Source organism: Procambarus clarkii, chromosome 55 (genome assembly GCF_040958095.1).
Source record: "Procambarus clarkii isolate CNS0578487 chromosome 55, FALCON_Pclarkii_2.0, whole genome shotgun sequence".
Lineage (NCBI taxonomy): Eukaryota > Metazoa > Arthropoda > Malacostraca > Decapoda > Cambaridae > Procambarus > Procambarus clarkii.
In genome coordinates this window covers 13,926,511-13,939,923 of record NC_091204.1, presented here as the reverse complement: position 1 = coordinate 13,939,923, position 13,413 = coordinate 13,926,511, and the positions used below count along the sequence as shown (strand labels likewise).

Genomic DNA, 13,413 nt, shown 5'->3' with positions numbered 1-13,413 from the left:
AGTTAATATTTCCCTTGGCTGATCACTGTCAGCTTAGTGGTACAAAACTTCTCGTCATAATGTTTCCGAGTGTCAGCATGACAGTGTCAGCATGACAGTGTCAGCATGACCGTGTAAGCATGACAGTGTCAGCATGACAGTGTCAGCATGACCGTGTCAGCATGACAGTGTCAGCATGACAGTGTCTGCATGACAGTGTCAGCATGACAGTGTCAGGATGACAGCGTCAGCATGACAGTGTCAGGATGACAGCGTCAGCATGACAGTGTCAGCATGACAGTGTCAGCATGACAGTGTCAGGATGACAGCGTCAGCATGACAGTGTCAGCATGACAGTGTCAGCATGACAGTGTCAGCATGACAGTGTCAGGATGACAGCGTCAGCACGACAGTGTCAGCATGACAGTGTCAGCATGACAGTGTCAGCATGACCGTGTCAGCATGACAGTGTCAGCATGACAGTGTCAGCATGACAGCGTCAGCATGACCGTGTCAGCATGACAGTGTCAGCATGACAGTGTCAGCATGACAGTGTCAGCATGACCGTGTCAGCATGACAGTGTCAGCATGACAGCGTCAGCATGACAGTGTCAGCATGACAGTGTCAGCATGACAGTGTCAGCATGACCGTGTCAGCATGACAGTGTCAGCATGACCGTGTCAGCATGACAGTGTCAGCATGACAGTGTCAGCATGACAGTGTCAGCATGACCGTGTCAGCATGACAGTGTCAGCATGACAGTGTCAGCATGACAGCGTCAGCATGAAAGTGTCAGCATGACAGTGTCAGCATGACAGTGTCAGCATGACAGCGCCAGCATGACAGCGTCAGCATGACAGTGTCAGCATGACAGTGTCAGCATGACAGTGTCAGCATGACAGTGTCAGCATGACAGTGTCAGCATCTCAGAGTGAGCTCCTCACGATGCCATTCCAACGGTCTCAGCATCCCAGTGCCACCACTACACGATGCTATCTCCAAAGCCCCAGCTTGAGGGACGTCAGCTTGAGGGACGTCAGCGTGAGGGACGTCAGCTTGAGGGACGTTAGCTTGAGGGACGTCAGCTTGAGGGACGTCAGCTTGAGGGACGTCAGCTTGAGGGACGTTAGCTTGAGGGACGTCAGCTTGAGGGACGTTAGCTTGAGGGACGTTAGCTTGAGGGACGTCAGCTTGAGGGACGTCAGCTTGAGGGACGTTAGCTTGAGGGACGTCAGCTTGAGGGACGTCAGCTTGAGGGACGTCAGCTTGAGGGACGTCAGCTTGAGGGACGTCAGCGTGAGGGACGTCAGCGTGAGGGACGTCAGCTTGAGGGACGTCAGCTTGAGGGACGTCAGCTTGAGGGACGTCAGCTTGAGGGACGTCAGCTTGAGGGACGTCAGCTTGAGGGACGTCAGCTTGAGGGACGGCAGCTTGAGGGACGTCAGCTATACATCTCCTGGTAACACATGCAGGTTGGCATCGTTTACAAGCGTCGACTCTTGCCAGCTCCAGGGTGGCACCCGGGGCCATTCATCACCGCTAACTGCCCAGACAACTTCCTCAGGTAAAAAAAACTCCTTGAGGTTCATACCGCGCGTCTCGGTAAGTAGGTGAGCCGTGACCCCCTCTGTCTCCGCCTGCTCCTGCTGCTCCTATTGCTGCTGCCTCTGCTGTTGCTCCTGCTGTCCCTGCTGCTGCCCCTGCTGCTGCTTCTGCTGCTGCCCCTGCTACTGCTGCCCCTACTGCTGCATCCTCTGCTACTGCTGCCCCTACTGCTGCTGCCCCTACTGCTGCCTCTGCTGCTGCATCCTCTGCTACTGCTGCTGCCTCTGCTGCTGCCCCTGCTGCTGCCCCTGCTGCTGCTTCTGCTGCTGCCCCTGCTACTGCTGCCCCTACTGCTGCTGCCCCTACTGCTGCATCTATTACACTCTAGCTCACCACCTCACTACGTACACTTCACTCTTACTTTACATACGGTGCGCTCTTTCTTACTCTGGGTGTTAACACCCAGAAATAGAAGCACTGCCACTGCTTACCTTTCTAGCCAGTTGTGGGGTTGTTGCGGCATCGACTCAAGACACGCAGCTGGGTCAAGTCCTTGCTATTTTCTTTACAACTTCACCACTTCCTCTCACCGACTTATCTTCAGGGGTCCCCACTTCAAGGCTCGCCCTAGTGGGTATCTTATCCTGTACATTATTGATTGATATCTTACAGGCACCTATCTGTAATTAGGGTAGTTAGAGGGGTGATATTAGAGTAATATCTCTCTTACTGTAATCTCTCGGTTACGAGGATCTCTAGGTTTCGTTTCAGGGTTTGTAGGAAATTGTAATTTTCTTTAACTCTCTCTCTCTCTCTCTCTCTCTCTCTCTCTCTCTCTCTCTCTCTCTCTCTCTCTCTCTCTCTCTCTCTCTCTCTCTCTCTCTCTCTCTCTCTCTCTCTCTCTCTCTCTCTCTCTCTCTCTCTCTCTCTCTCTCTCTCTCTCTCTCTCTCTCTCTCTCTCTCTCTCTCTCTCTCTCTCTCTCTCTCTCTCTCTCTCTCTCTCTCTCTCTCTCTCTCTCTCTCTCTCTCTCTCTCTCTCTCTCTCTCTCTCTCTCTCTCTCTCTCTCTCTCTCTCTGTGAAGATCTCTAAGTCTTACATTAATCTCTCTCTTACAGCAATCTCTTTTTTTTTTACCTCCAGCAGGAGTGTCTGACTAAGTGGTCCCCCGCAGAGTGACGCGTCCCTAAGGCACTCTGGGAGTGCCAGACCCGGCGAGGCGACACACTCCACCAGAATAAGTTAACTATATGCGCCAAGTTTGAGAGCTCTTTAATACTTTCCCTTCATCACGAACCTAAACAAAACCAGCTGAGTTGAGAGGAAGAACTGGCCTTTGGTTACAACTTGAAGTTAGAACATCTGTGAAAAATGCTTTTGCGACTAAGTCTATTATAGACCAAGAGGACGTCAAACCTTGCCGGGAATCGATCCCTGGTACGTTGGAATTCGGGCTGGTCTTACTGAACCACCAACGACACCAATTCGCTAAAAGAAGGGATCAGAGATAATGATTGCCAGGGATTAGCACTTCAGTGTACAGTGTAAATGCTCTTGCAAGGGTTTTTATTTAGATGTAGACTTGACCAGACCACACACTACAAGGTGAAGGGATGACGACGTTTCGGTCCGTTCTGGACCATTCTTAAGTCGAGTGTGTGAGTCGATTCACACAATCGACTTGAGAATGGTCCAGGACGGACCGAAACGTCGTCGTCCCTTCACCTTCTAGTGTGTGGTCTGGTCAACATACTTCAGCCACGTTATTGTGACTCATCGCCTGCATAGATGTAGACTTTTCCAAAAAAGTAATTATATGGAGAGATTGCTTCACTAATGCAACTAGCATCATTAAGACAAGCGGTGCCTTCAAGCACATAAGCAATATACCTACGAATTCAGAAAATCTTTGGAGGAGGACGAAGATCGACCCAGTGTCCTGGGTAATAACCCTGTGACGCGCGCCTTAACCCATAAACCAAGATAGGGTAAAAGTTGCACAACCCTCGCCCGGATCTACAAGGAGACCTGAGGCACCGAGCTGGTAACTAATCTTGGTTTGAGACATAACACATACACTCTGGCGTGGTGATCTGTGTCTTCAAGATTCCTAGTGGATCCAGGCACATAGAAGGCTACCGAACTTTCAGCATGTCGTGGTCCGTCGGTCAAAGAACTCGTCTTGAGTTACCCAGGACGCTGGGTCGATCCCCTGTCTTGTTTCAAAGATGTTCTCATAGATGTAGCAAGTTATTGTGGTTGAATTGTGCATATTTATAAGTATTTCGAAGACAATTTTTTTGTTCGATGTCACTTACCTCACAGCAGTGAGGTAAGGTACTTCAGGCCTCCTACCTCTCACCAGTGAGGTAAGGTACTTCAGGTCTCCTACCTCTCACCAGTGAGGTAAGGTACTTCAGGCATCCTACCTCTCACCAGTGAGGTGTAAACCACAGTAGTCAGTTAACTAAGCCAATTTCAGCACTGTTGAACTAGCTACGAGTGAGTTAACATGGACGTCACCGTAGACACAATATACAAGACGGAATGTCTGTTCGTGTAGTCGAGGCTGGAGGCCAGACTCTAGGGAAAAAGTTTCAAAATGAAATAATCTAAATAAGGCTTGAAGACAAATAAAAGAAAGAGTCCATGAGGTTAAAGATACTTCAGGAAAAGGGTCTATGAGGTTAAAGATACTTCAGGAAAAGGGTCTATGAGGTTAAAGATACTTCAGGAAAAGGGTCCATGAGGTTTAAGATACTTCAGGAAAAGGGTCTATGAGGTTAAAGATACCTCAAGAAAAGGGTCCATGAGGTTAAAGATACTTCAGGAAAAGGGTCCATGAAGTTAAAGATACCTCAAGAAAAGGGTCCATGAGGTTAAAGATACCTCAGGAAAAGGGTCCATGAGGTTAAAGATACCTCAAGAAAAGGGTCCATGAGGTTAAAGATACCTCAGGAAAAGGGTCCATGAGGTTAAAGATACCTCAAGAAAAGGGTCCATGAGGTTAAAGATACCTCAGGAAAAGGGTCCATGAGGTTAAAGATACCTCAAGAAAAGGGTCCATGAGGTTAAAAATACATCAGGAAAATAGATTAGCCAGCATACACACGTTAAAGTTGAGGAAGGAGCTGACTAATCCATACGACCCGTTGTCATTGTTTGCTCCGAGGAAGATCATCACTTTCTCCACTGCATCCGGCTCGTCATCTTACAGATGCTTTATGTCGAGGGGGTGTATGGGGGTGAGGGATGGCGTGTACCCCTTTTCTGGCTTCGTCGTAGAGAAGGCAGTGCTGGAGTGGTCCTTGTCGTAGTGAAGGCAGTGCTGAGAGTGGTCCTTGTCGTAGAGAAGGCAGTGCTGGAGTGGTCTTTGTCGTAGTGAAGGCAGTGCTGGAGTGGTCCTTGTCGTAGAGAAGGCAGTGCTGGAGTGGTCTTTGTCGTAGTGAAGGAAGTGGTGGAATGGTCCTTGTCGTAGAGAAGGCAGTGCTGGAGTGGTCCTTGTCGTAGTGAAGGCAGAGCTGGAGTGGTCCTTGTCGTAGAGAAGGCAGTGCTGGAGTGGTCCTTGTCGTAGAGAAGGCAGTGCTGGAGTGGTCCTTGTCGTAGTGAAGGCAGTGCTGGAGTGGTCCTTGTCGTAGAGAAGGCAGTGGTGGAGTGGTCTTTGTCGTAGAGAAGGCAGTGGTGGAGTGGTCTTTGTCGTAGATAAGGCAGTGCTGGAGTGGTCTTTGTCGTAGTGAAGGCAGTGCTGGAGTGGTCCTTGTCGTAGAGAAGGCAGTGCTGGAGTGGTCTTTGTCGTAGTGAAGGAAGTGGTGGAATGGTCCTTGTCGTAGAGAAGGCAGTGCTGGAGTGGTCCTTGTCGTAGTGAAGGCAGTGCTGGAGTGGTCTTTGTCGTAGAGAAGGCAGTGCTGGAGTGGTCCTTGTCGTAGAGAAGGCAGTGCTGGAGTGGTCCTTGTCGTAGAGAAGGCAGTGCTGGAGTGGTCCTTGTCGTAGAGAAGGCAGTGGTGGAGTGGTCCTTGTCGTAGAGAAGGCAGTGCTGGAGTGGTCCTTGTCGTAGAGAAGGCAGTGCTGGAGTGGTCCTTGTCGTAGAGAAGGCAGTGCTGGAGTGGTCCTTGTCGTAGAGAAGGCAGTGCTGGAGTGGTCCTTGTCGTAGAGAAGGCAGTGCTGGAGTGGTCCTTGTCGTAGAGAAGGCAGTGGTGGAGTGGTCCTTGTCGTAGAGAAGGCAGTGCTGGAGTGGTCCTTGTCGTAGAGAAGGCAGTGCTGGAGTGGTCCTTGTCGTAGAGAAGGCAGTGCTGGAGTGGTCCTTGTCGTAGAGAAGGCAGTGCTGGAGTGGTCTTTGTCGTAGAGAAGGCAGTGCTGGAGTGGTCCTTGTCGTAGAGAAGGCAGTGCTGGAGTGGTCGTCGGCGGCGTCGTAGAGATGGCAGCACGAGTGAGGAAGGTGGCATATGTTGAGGTGCTTCATCACCGGTAACACCGGACAGGAACTGTGCAGATATGTAAGGCTGGCGGAAGGTATCACATGCAACACTGAGCCGTGGAGCGGCCTAGGACCACCACATGAGACCAGAAGACATGGCAGGATGTGCAGAATACCCCCGTTGAAAAGCAGAGGTGCAACAGGTACTCTGAGAGAGAACTCTATCAACATCAGAGGCCCGAGACTGTTCAACACGCTTCCACTACACATAAGGGGCATAACTGGCAAACCCCTCACAGTGTTCAAGAGAGAACTGGATAAGCACCTCCAAAGGATACCTGATCAACCAGGCTGTGACTCATACGTCAGGCTGCGAGCAGCCGCGTCTAACAGCCTGGTTGATCAGTCCAGCAACCAGGAGGCCTGGTCGACGACCGGGCCGCGGGGACACTAAGCCCCGGAAGCACCTCAAGGTAGGTAGGTAGGATGATCTCCTATCTGCCCTCCAGTGGTAGGAGGACGTCCAATCGTTTGGTGTTTTAGATATAGCTACTCAGAACGAAGTGTCCATGTAGCACGGGCTGTGGTGAGCCCGTAGAGTGATGGTGGGTAATGTAATGTGAGGCAGAGAGCCAGATGCAGGCGATGAGTCACAATAACGTGGCTGAAGTAACGTGACAATCGACTTGAGAATGGTCCAGGACGGACCGAAACGTCGTCGTCCCTTCAACTTCTAGTGTGTGGTCTGGTCAACAGAGAGCCAGGTTGCTCCACTGACTTTGCTACAGAATATAAACAGGAAACAAATCATCGCAAGTCAGGCACAAGTTTTCATGATCGGTGACTAATCCTAAAACAAATGTAACCTTTCATAAGCAGATGTTTCCTAAAAGTAAACAATGATTGAGAGGAGGCAATTAAAAAAATCAATTGCGTTCTCCAATTATCTTGGTGGTCGATATATAAAGTGATTACTAGGGCGTCAGCCCGTTATCTATAAATGGCAGTATCTATAGTTACTATGGAGGGAAATACACAATATATGTAGACTCTTGTATCCAGAAATTGTATATGTTTTGTGTTATTAAACACCTGAAACAAACACCTTGTCCGAAACGTTTCGCCCGAAACAAACACCTTGTCCGAAACGTTTCGCCCGAAACAAACACCTTACCCGAAACGTTTCGCCCGAAACAAACACCTTACCCGAAACGTTTCGCCCGAAACAAACACCTTACCCGAAACGTTTCGCCCGGAACAAACACCTTACCCGAAACGTTTCGCCCGGAACAAACACCTTACCCGAAACGTTTCGCCCGAAACAAACACCTTACCCGAAACGTTTCGCCCGAAACAAACACCTTACCCGAAACGTTTCGCCCGGAACAAACACCTTGCCCAAAACAAACACCTTACCCGAAACGTTTCGCCCGAAACAAACACCTTACCCGAAACGTTTCGCCCGGAACAAACACCTTGCCCGAAACGTTTCGCCAGAAACGCTATGCGTGCTAGTGGCTTTACAAGAATGTAAATCATCAATGTGCTCTCATAAACCCAATGTACCTTGTTATATATAAATAAATTAATTTTGTAGAGAGTCCGAGAAAGAAGATTACTATCAAATCTAACTTTTCCTAGGTCTAGTATAAAGCATATTTGTATCTAGTTAGTTGCATTCTTAGGCATATGATTGCTTATGTAGGCCTTGGAGAGTGAGAGGACAGGCCTTTTGGTTACCTTGTTCCGTTTATTATCATAGCAGTTACTGTAATAGTTCAAACTATTTAACTTTACACACAGAGATCACACTAACGTGATGCATCAAATGAACAAATCCACAAGGGCCGTGACGAGGAGATTCGAACCTGCATCCGGGAGCATCCCAGACGCTGCCTTAATCGACTGAGCTACGACAGGGTTAAAAGAGTTGAAACCGAAGTTCTACTGAACTTACTTTATCCCGCAGCCTCTCCGAGATCCAGTAAGTTCAGTAGAACTTCGGTTTCAACTCTTTTTAACCCTGTCGTAGCTCAGTCGATTAAGGCAGTGTCTGGGATGCTCCCGGACGCAGGTTCGAATCTCCTCGTCACGGCTCTTGTGGATTTGTTTATTTAACTTTGTTTGGGTTCGCTACACATTTTATCCATGCGGGCGTCAGGTCTTGTCATCTTCGGAGGCTGGGTTGTGACATGTGCGCTTTATCTATTAATACTGAAATCAAATATGTAGAGATTCCTTGTCACAGTAATCAATACAAGATGCTTTGCCTATCTTGAGGTTATCTTGAGATGATTTCGGGGCTTAGTGTCCCCGCGACCCGGTCCTCGACCAGGTCTCCACCCTCCAGGAAGCAGCCCGTGACAGCTGACTAACACCCAGGTACCTATTTTACTGCTAGGTAACAGGGGCATCAGGGTGAAAGAAACATTTTTGCTCATTTGCCTCCGCCTCCACCGGGGATCGAACCCGGAACCTCAGGACTACGAATCCGAAGCGCTGTCCACCCAGCTGTCAGGCGGGGTACTTGATTGCAATGTTGCAGTTAGTAATCTGCATATTCACGATGGCTTCGTCAAGAAAAGTTGCCTTACTCGAAGGTTTACTCTTTTTCGCAAAGATGATTGGAAACAAAAATTTCACTATACACATGCACACAACAGCTGACCGGTGTACACGACGGCTCGTTTGGCTCTTGCTCGGCCGGAGGCTGGATCTTGCTCGGCCGGAGGCTGGATCTTGCTCGGCCGGAGGCTGGCTCTTGCTCGGCCGGAGGCTGGTTCTTGCTCAGCCGGAGGCTGGCTCTTGCTCGGCCGGAGGCTGGTTCTTGCTCGCCCGGAGGCTGGATCTTGCTCGGCCGGAGGCTGGCTCTTGCTCGGCCGGAGGCTGGCTCTTGCTCGGCCGGAGGCTGGCTCTTGCTCGGCCGGAGGCTGGCTCTTGCTCGGCCGGAGGCTGGCTCTTGCTCGGCCGGAGGCTGGCTCTTGCTCGGCCGGAGGCTGGCTCTTGCTCGGCCGGAGGCTGGCTCTTGCTCGGCCGGAGGCTGGCTCTTGTTCGGCCAGAGGCTGGCTCTTGCTCGGCCGGAGGCTGGCTCTTGCTCGGCCGGAGGCTGGCTCTTGCTCGGCCGGAGGCTGGCTCTTGCTCGGCCGGAGGCTGGCTCTTGCTCGGCCGGAGGTCACGAAGTTTGTATTATTATTTTCTACCACAGACGTGGCCTCACATTTACAATGCTAAACAGCATATATATACATTTTCGTCTGTCCTCCATGGACAGCCTCGGGATCCTCGTGGTAGTACCGCAAGTTGCAATTCTTTTGACCATCTCGTGGCGCAGTCGTCTAGAGCATGCCTGGGAACGCCCAGTGCATAGTGTTCGAACCCTCATCACGGCTTTTGTGGATTTTATTATTGTTATTATTATTAACTGGATATAGATTCATTAAAACAAGTTCTATGTCTTCAGAAAAGGTCAGGCTGAGATGGGGAGAGTGGAGGAGAGGGAGTTATCAAGGGAAAGCGCCAAGTCATTACAACTATTTAGCACTTGGAAGGGGTCAGGATAAGGATTTGGGATGGGACGGGGGAAAGGAATGGTGCCCAACCACTTGGACGGTCGGTCGGGGATTGAACGCCGACTTGCATGAAACTGAGACCTGCTGAGAATATATTATTTCTTATCTGTTAACCTACATTTCACTTGTGCCTCTTTACGCAACAGACCATCATTCCAACACCATCATTCGCTTCTTCCCTCTCTGCCTCTGTCTCTATTTACTCATCTATCTCCCTCCTCCATAACTCTTCCCCACTGTTCTATTTACAATCCCCACTTCCTCTCCCTTGCCTGTTCCTCTCGGAACGACCCCATGTGTCCCCTCGACGCCCCCTCATAATGGCTGTCTCCACGCACTCTTGTCCGCCCCAACATGGCCTCCTACCCTCCCTCACTCGCAGGACAAGATGATCCAAAGTCGTTATGCTGGCTGAGTAAGGAGAACAGTAAATTGCCGATCTCCTAAAGAGAGAGAGAGAGAGACAGAGACAGAGAGAGACAGAGACAGAGACAGAGAGAGAGAGAGAGAGAGAGAGAGAGAGAGAGAGAGAGAGAGAGAGAGAGAGAGAGAGAGAGAGAGAGAGAGAGAGAGAGAGAGAGAGAGAGAGAGAGAGATAGCAACTTATAAACGTCACAGGGGATGAAGGAACAGCCTCTCTAACGGGTGAGGAATGATTGTAATGCTTACTGAGTAAGGTCAGATGAGGAAGGAAGTAGATGGGTATATATCAGCAAAGTTAGATGACTAAGGGGCACGGGAGACATCTCCCGTCACGCAGGGTGCAGTCGCACCTCCACAGATCTCCAGTATCATCTATTGATACTGGAAATGGCTCAAAAGGGCCACCACTTATGGGCTATTCATGCCCAAGCCACCTTTTGGGTGGCTTAATCTTCTCTCTCTCTCTCTGACTAAGGGAGACTTACGGGCTATTCATGCCCGTGCCATCTCTTGGGTGGCTTAATCTTCATCAATCAATCACTAAGAGAGAAGAGAGATGGAAATATTAACATTTCAGTACTGTCGCCTACGATATCTTGCGTTGGTAGACTATTTAGAATAATGAGGAATGTTGCAGTGTTCAATGTATGAGGTTCACCTGTTGGTACAACCTTCTATGCTTCCTGGTTCATGGGGTTCGGGTCTCTGGAATCACGAGTTAGGCCACCTAGTACACGGGGCCAGGTACTACTGTTGCTAGTAGATAAACCAGGTTCTACTGTTGCTAGTACACCGGGCCAGTTTCTTCTGTTGCTAGTACACGAGGCCAGTTTCTTCTGTTGCTAGTACACGAGGCCAGGCTCTTCTGTTGCTAGTACACGAGGCCAGGTTCTTCTGTTGCTAGTACACGAGGCCAGGTTCTTCTGTTGCTAGTACACGAGGCCAGGTTCTTCTGTTGCTAGTACACGGGGCCAGGTATTACTGTTGCTAGTACACGGGGCCAAGTTCTACTGTTGCTAGTACACGGGGCCAAGTTCTACTGTTGCTAGTACACGGGGCCAAGTTCTACTGTTGATGTCAGTAAAGTCAGAAAATCAAAGTTTATATATTACTAAGTTCAGATGAGTTCAAATTAACAGTGTACTTGTATGGATAGAATAGGTTATATGGACAGAATAGGTTATATGGACAGAATAGGTTATATGGATACAATAGGTTACATGGATACAATAGATTATATGGATACAATAGGTTATATGGATACAATAGGTTATATGGAGACAATAGGTTACATGGATACAATAGGTTATATGGATACAATAGGTTATATGGATACAATAGGTTATATGGATACAATAGGTTATATGGATACAATAGGTTATATGGATAGAATAGGTTATATGGATACAATAGGTTATATGGATACAATAGGTTATATGGATACAATAGGTTATATGGATACAATAGATTATATGGATACAATAGGTTATATGGATAGAAGGTGGAGCAAGAAGGCCTCAAATACAATGCAATATGAAGAGAAGGCAACTTTCAGCTTCTGAGAAAGAGAGAGACGTAAGAGTGGATGTAACTGGAGATAACCAGAGGCAAACATCAGCAGGATAACGAGGGCAGCATAATGCGGCCAAACATCCCGTTATCCTTCAGGAACTTGGACGAAGACCTCTCCCGAGAGCTGAATACATCACTTGTGAGACCTACTTTTCAGTATGCAGCACCAGTTTGGAACCCCTACATAAAAAAACCTAGAAAAGGTTAAAAAATATGTACCAAAGCTCATTCCTGAGCTATGATGAAAGACTGAAGGAACCAGACCTCACTTCACCGGAGGAAAGAAGGAATAAAACACATATGATAACGACATACAAGATATTAAAAAAACTAGAAAAGGTTAAAAAAATATGCACTAACGCCTGTTCCTGAGCTATGATGAAAGACTGAAGGAACCAGACCTCACTTCACCGGAGGAAAGAAGGAATAGAACACATATGATAACGACATACAAGATATTAAAAAAACTAGAAAAGGTTAAAAAAATATGCACTAACGCTTGTTCCTGAGCTATGATGAAAGACTGAAGGAACCAGACCTCACTTCACCGGAGGAAAGAAGGAATAGAACACATATGATAACGACATGCAAGATATTAAGGGGGACTGACAAAGTAGATATAGAACCAATGTTCTAAATTAAGGAACAGAAGAACGAGAGGACATAATAGGATATTGTGAACACAGATGAGTCGCAGATGTCAGAAAGATCACTTCCAGTCTCAGGTCCGCAATTAAGTGCAAGGGAATAAGTGAGGAATTTGTCGTTAATATGATACACAGCTTGAAATGTATATGATAAACGAGCGAAATGAATTACTGCATTGAAGCAGCAATAGTCGAGAGGCGGGGCTTAAGAGCACATGCTCAACACCTGCAAGCTCAACTAGGTGAGTGCACGCACACATGCACGCACACACGCACGCACACACGCACGCACACACGCACGCACACATGCACGCAACCTCACCCAGCTATTGCATACATCCAACATCAAACAAAATGGGACATCAAATGAATATTAAAAATATGACCACAGCTGTCACCCTTTATAGGGTGTGTCGCCCAGATTGATGGGGGGGGGGGGGCTCTCCCCCCCCTATACCTGCGTCACACCCTCTCTCTCCCTAACCTTTCCTCACCCTCCCTAACCTTCCCTCACCCTCCCTAACCTTCCCTCACCCTCCCTAACCTTCCCTCACCCTCCCTAACCTTCCCTCACCCTCCCTAACCTTCCCTAACCGATTCTCTATTCCCCTGTCCCCTCGTCCCTACCATCCCCAACTCCCCCATCCCCTCGTCCTCCCCACCATTACCCCCTCCCCTGTCCCCTCGTCCTCCCCCACCATCCCCCACTCCCGTCCCCTCGTCCTCCCCACCATTCCCCACTCCCTCGTCCTATGCATTACCAAATGATCTGATGTTCCCATCACTGAAATATAAGAAAAACAGTTAAAAAAACGAAATGAAAAACAATGAAAAATAAAAAAAAAATAAACTATACTCACGAAATGAACGGTATGGTAAACAACACAGCTCAATTCCATCGCAATGTCACACAAAATAAATGAAATCGGAAACATCCCAAATTAGATTTGAGTAAGGAGTTTGTTCTCGTTGGAACTGAGGCGGCTGACGTAAAAGCAGCCATACATTGTAGGAAGGTTTGGGTGTCCCTAGGCTATAATTTAGTAATATTATTAAATTTAACTTACTAACACCATAGTTCCATCTTATCGTACTAGGGGTTAGTATTTGGGTGTCGGAAACTTCCGACACACTGCCACCACCCACAGCCACCACACACAGCCACCACCCACAGCCACCACCCACAGCCACCACCCACAGCCACCACACACAGCCACCACCCACAGCCACCACCCACAGCCACCACCCACAGCCACCACACACAG

At 48.6% G+C, this 13,413-nt stretch overlaps 2 protein-coding genes across 2 annotated transcripts; both read right to left on the bottom strand.

Annotated features, from left to right (window-relative positions):
* Nucleotides 1-972: 972 nt before the first annotated feature.
* LOC138352945 (leucine-rich repeat and calponin homology domain-containing protein-like) lies at nt 973-3,372 on the bottom strand. The gene is made up of 2 exons (XM_069305601.1): nt 3,277-3,372; nt 973-1,410 (listed from the first exon to the last, which is right to left on the bottom strand). The coding sequence occupies exons 1-2, from the start codon at nt 3,370-3,372 to the stop codon at nt 973-975; spliced, it is 534 nt and encodes a 177-aa protein (XP_069161702.1).
* Nucleotides 3,373-8,579: 5,207 nt separating this feature from the next.
* On the bottom strand, nt 8,580-9,319 carry LOC138352943 (fibrous sheath CABYR-binding protein-like). The gene is made up of 2 exons (XM_069305600.1): nt 9,232-9,319; nt 8,580-9,133 (listed from the first exon to the last, which is right to left on the bottom strand). Exons 1-2 carry the CDS (start codon nt 9,317-9,319, stop codon nt 8,580-8,582), a joined length of 642 nt encoding a protein of 213 aa, XP_069161701.1.
* Between the last annotated feature and the right edge of the window lie 4,094 nt (nt 9,320-13,413).

What these genes read in the sequence shown, in the direction of transcription:
- LOC138352945 (XM_069305601.1), bottom strand. Translation starts at nt 3,372, where the DNA reads ATGCTAGTTGCATTAGTGAAGCAATCTCTCCATATAATTACTTTTTTG. An exon ending in GTCACAATAACGTGGCTGAA is followed by an intron (nt 1,411 to 3,276) that starts GTATGTTGACCA and finishes ACGTCCCTCAAG; the next exon opens with CTGCCGTCCCTCAAGCTGAC.
- LOC138352943 (XM_069305600.1), bottom strand. Translation starts at nt 9,319, where the DNA reads ATGAGGGTTCGAACACTATGCACTGGGCGTTCCCAGGCATGCTCTAGA. An exon ending in CAAAAGAATTGCAACTTGCG is followed by an intron (nt 9,134 to 9,231) that starts GTACTACCACGA and finishes CGTCTGTGGTAG; the next exon opens with AAAATAATAATACAAACTTC.